The sequence below is a fragment of the Nicotiana tabacum genome, chromosome 2 (assembly GCF_000715075.1).
Source record: "Nicotiana tabacum cultivar K326 chromosome 2, ASM71507v2, whole genome shotgun sequence".
In the NCBI taxonomy this organism is placed as follows: domain Eukaryota; kingdom Viridiplantae; phylum Streptophyta; class Magnoliopsida; order Solanales; family Solanaceae; genus Nicotiana; species Nicotiana tabacum.
The window spans coordinates 11,164,433-11,169,029 of NC_134081.1; the positions used below are offsets into that span (position 1 = coordinate 11,164,433).

At 34.6% G+C, this 4,597-nt stretch overlaps 1 protein-coding gene across 1 annotated transcript; it reads right to left on the minus strand.

The window, feature by feature from the left end:
- Positions 1-513: 513 nt before the first annotated feature.
- On the minus strand, positions 514-2,541 carry LOC107806939 (aquaporin PIP2-1-like). The gene is made up of 3 exons (XM_016631214.2): positions 1,779-2,541; positions 1,542-1,682; positions 514-898 (listed from the first exon to the last, which is right to left on the minus strand). Exons 1-3 carry the CDS (start codon positions 2,397-2,399, stop codon positions 785-787), a joined length of 876 nt encoding a protein of 291 aa, XP_016486700.2. The 5' UTR covers positions 2,400-2,541; the 3' UTR covers positions 514-784.
- Positions 2,542-4,597: the final 2,056 nt, after the last annotated feature.

A 4,597-nucleotide genomic window follows, 5' to 3' on the forward strand; every position in this document is an offset into this window, starting at 1 on the left:
CGTCCAGCAATCAGGCACGACTGTCTAGGGTATGGGAAGAAGAAAATACTCCAATTTGATTTTATGTGTCTTAATTTTTTTTTTTAATTCATTTGATCAGCCTTGATACCAGATGATCAAAAGATTCAGAATATATTTTTAGTATGTTCTACACGTATTTTATTTAAGAGCACAACATTCAAAAGTGTTCTTTATACTTTAAAATTTTGTAACAAATTAAACTAAGACGCAAAAAATGAAACACTAGGCAATAAGTTGACTAAAATACAAAGTTATATGGTCTCTCAATCCCAGCCACTGACTTATTCGGATGGTGTTGATTAGTGGTTGATATCTTAAATTTTGGAAGTTGAAACACAAAAGTAAATATGAAATACCCCCAAGAAAAAATGTGTAATACTCCTAATTAAGAAATTATATTTTCCACATGCTTCATGCTTTCATTTTCTTAATCAGAAACTTCCAAGTTGTACTCCTTCTATCCCAAATTAATATTCATTTTAACTAAAGAAATTTGTTCCAAAATAATTATAACTTTCAAATTTCAAGCATAAGGAAAATTACAGCCTTGCTCATTCGATTATTCTGAATCTCAAACAAGCATAAAGAAAATTACATAAACACAAACAGAAAACAAGCAAGGGAAACAAAAAGAAAAGCAGCGCTGACAAATATTTGGCACATTTAAAACAAGTGTCAAACAGCCAAGAACACTCTACTAAATGAAAAGCATAATTTAGAGAGACTTCTTCTCAAATATACAATTGCAGATTCTCGTGATAAATTAGGCATTGCTCCTGAATGAACCAAGAGCTTTGACTGCTCCAGCCCTCAATATGAATTGATGGTAAAATGCAGCAATTGCAGCTCCAATAAAAGGTCCAACCCAGAAAATCCACTGTCACATTCAACACAAGTCAAAAGTTAACATTAATTCCTTGCTATAAGATCCAACAAAAGTAAGTTCTTTTTACACTGTCAGTAAAGGGGAACGTTGGCATGACTGGTAAAGTTGTTGTCATGTGACTAGCAGGTCACGAGTTTATGCCGTGAAAACAGCCTCTTACAAAAATGCAGAATAAGGCTGCGTACAATAGACCCTTATGGTCCGGCCCTTCCCCGGACTCTGCGCATAGTAAGAGCTTAGTGTACCGGGTTGCCCATTTTACTATTAGCATATTTTAACCTTTTAAATCACTTAGAGGTTGTTTGGCAAAGCTTCTAGGAAGCCCAAAGGACTTTTTTACGTAAGAAAAGTACTTTTTGAAAATTTTGACATGTTTAGCCAAAATAAAAGAAAAGTGTTCTTCAGCTAGAAACATTTTTTCTACTTTTGGAGTGAATTCCAAGATGCAAAGCAAGAAATTAATTTGTTTTGGACAAAAAACTTTTTACAATAAATTACTCAGCCCTACATGAACGCGGAATACTTTGTACACCAGACTACTTTTTATTATAGTATTTTAAGGGGAAAAAATACATAAAGGGAAAAATATATTCAAGTTGTTTTAAACAAAAAAAAAAGTGGAGTATTTGCTTACTTGGTCATCCCATGCTTTGTCTTTACCATAAATAACAGCAGCTCCAAAACTTCTAGCAGGGTTAATACCAGTTCCAGTTACAGGAATTGTGGCCAAATGAACCATAAACACAGCAAATCCAATTGGAAGTGGTGCCAACACCTTTAATTAATCACATTAAAAATCAAAATTATCAACCCAAACCATCAAAATTAGCATTAAAATTAAGTAACTAAAAAGTAACAAAATTATACTTACAGGAACATGAGAGTCTCTAGCATTTCTCTTAGGATCAGTAGCAGCAAAAACAGTGTAAACAAGAACAAATGTGCCAATAATTTCAGCACCCAAACCGGTACCTGTACTATAACCATCATTCAACATATTAGCACCACCACCATACTTAACATAGTACGCCTTTTGAAATGCCTTAACCAACCCGCAACCACAAATGGCTCCTAAACACTGAGCCAACATATACATAATTGCACGAACCAACGACACTTTCCTAGCCAAGAATAGTCCAAATGTAACAGCAGGATTAATATGTCCACCAGAAATACCAGCAGTGCAATAAACAAGGACGAAAATCATGCCCCCAAATGCCCATGCAATTCCAAGAATACCAACACCACCACATTGTTCGCCGTTATGGTCAGGGTCAGTTTGGCTCTTGTATCCAATTACAGTGAGGACAGTGATGTAGAGAAATAATAAAGTGGCTATAAATTCAGCTATTATGGCTCTGTAAAAGGACCATTTTCCTAGTTCCTCAGGGTCAATTAAGGGTGCAGGGGGTGGGTCTTGGTAGTCTTTTGGGGCGTATTCTGTGCCAACTTCAGTGTCCTTAGCCATTTGTTCACCAAAAAATAGACTCATAAGATGTTAAATTTGAGCTTTGCTAATTTTGAGAGAGGAGAATGTAGTGGAGTTGCTAAGGAGTGAAAGGGTGTATTTATGGAGAAGCTTTGGATTTGGTATGAGTAATAATTTAAGGCTTCAGTTTCAGCTGCCCCATCAAACTATTGTTTCCAATTTCTTTTTCCTTTTAGTGGTAGAGAGACCCCACCTCTAACTCGAGGGTCGGCAAATTCGTGGGATAATCAAAATTGGTCTACCGAAACTAATTATATTTGCTAGCTAAAAAATATATAAAATATGTATATTATTATAAAATAAAAATAATTTAGTAAAACATGAACAAGACATGTTGTTATGAAATAAAAGCAATTTAGTAAAACATGAACAAGAAATAGAGATAGAGAGAAGGAAGAGATTTTCTTCTTCAATTGTGTGTATTTTCTTATCTATTACAAGGCCTTTATATAGGCATGAAAAGTGAAGAAAAATATGTCATTGAATATAAAAATATGTCATTGAATATGTCATTAAGCATTTGAGAAGATCATGGAGGAAGAGTAGACATCCACCATAATTTGATTTTTCTTATAACACTCCCCCTTGGATGTCCATAGATAATGTGCCTCGTTAAAACCTTATTAGGAAAAAATCCTATGGGAAAAAAAATTCCAGTGAATGAAAAAGAGTACACATGTTTAGAAATCAGCCTTTTGGTTGCCTCGTTAAAAACCTTGCAAGGAAACCTAGTGGGACAAAATCTTGTAAGGGAAAAAGAGTACAACGTGTATTAACTCCCCCCGATGAGAGCATCAATTCACATCCTTGAGCCTTCGCATCCCAATCTTGTACACTAGTTTCTTGAAGGTTGACGTCGGTAGAGATTTGGTGAACAGATTAGCCATATTATCACTTGAACGGATCTGTTGCACATTGATATCACCATTCTTTTGAAGATCATGTGTGAAAAATAACTTTGATGAAATTTGCTTTGTCTTATCCCCTTTATAAATCCTCCCTTCAATTGGGCTATGCATGCTGCATTGTCTTCATACAAAATTGTGGGTAGTTTGTTATACTTCAAACCACATTTGTCTCGAATAAGGTGTATTATAGACCTCAACCATACACATTATTCTCGACTTGCTTCATGAATAGTAATTATCTCAGCATGATTAGATGAAGCAGCCACGATTGATTGCTTAGTCGATCACCAAGATATGGCAGTGCCTCCACATAGCCTGTTTGATATTGAACCTTGTGTGTGTCATATAAATACCCAGCATCGGCATAACCAACAAGATCAGAATTACAATCATTGCCATAAAATAATCTCATATCGGTAGTCCATTTTAGATACCGCAATATGTGTTTGATTCCATTTCAATGTCTCCTTGTAGGACCAGAGTTATATCTTGTTAAGACATTAACTAAAAAAGTTATGTCAGACCTTGTAATATTAGAAAGATATATATTAGTTCACCAATTGCACTAAGATATGGTACTTCAGGACCAATAAGCTCTTCATTATTTTCATGAGGTCGGAATGGATGTGCTTTATCCATATATAATCGATTTAAAATCATTTTAGTGTATGCTGATTGATGGACAAAAATTTCATCTTTCATATACTCAATTTGTAGACCAAGACAAAATTATGTCTTTCCAAGATCTTTCATTTCAAATTCTTTCTTTAAATAGTCTACTGCTTTAGGAAGCTCTACTGCTTTAGAAAGCTCCCTAGGAGTTCCAATGATATCTAAATCTACACGGTGATTATAACAAATTTAGATCCAGATCTTTTTATAAAGATACAAGGACAAATTGAATCCTTCTTGTACCCTTCTTTTAACAAGTACTCACTCAGGCGACTATACCACATGCGCCCTGATTGTTTCAATCCATATAAGAATTTTTGAAGCTTTATTTAATAAATTTCTTGGAAATCTTAATATGCTTCAGAACAATTTAAATCCTTCAATGATTTTCATTTTACACATATCACGTTTTTCTTGTATTGCCAGATTAAAACCTGAAATGGCGACATCCACCACAAGAGAACATGTCTCTATATAACCAATGCCAGGATATTTACAAATTTTCTTGTGACACAAGTCGTCTTTATGTTTATCGACTTGGCTTTTTTTTTTTCCGCACAAGAACGCATTTATACCTCCATTGGCTTTATACTTTCAGGTGTTAGGACTATCCGTCCAACT

Excerpts from the sequence above, each read along its gene's own strand:
- LOC107806939 (XM_016631214.2), bottom strand. The coding sequence starts at position 2,399 with ATGAGTCTATTTTTTGGTGAACAAATGGCTAAGGACACTGAAGTTGGC. Across the intron at positions 1,683-1,778 it reads CTAGAGACTCTCATGTTCCT|GTGTTGGCACCACTTCCAAT; the intron begins GTAAGTATAATT and ends GATTAATTAAAG. Across the intron at positions 899-1,541 it reads ACAAAGCATGGGATGACCAA|TGGATTTTCTGGGTTGGACC; the intron begins GTAAGCAAATAC and ends TGAATGTGACAG.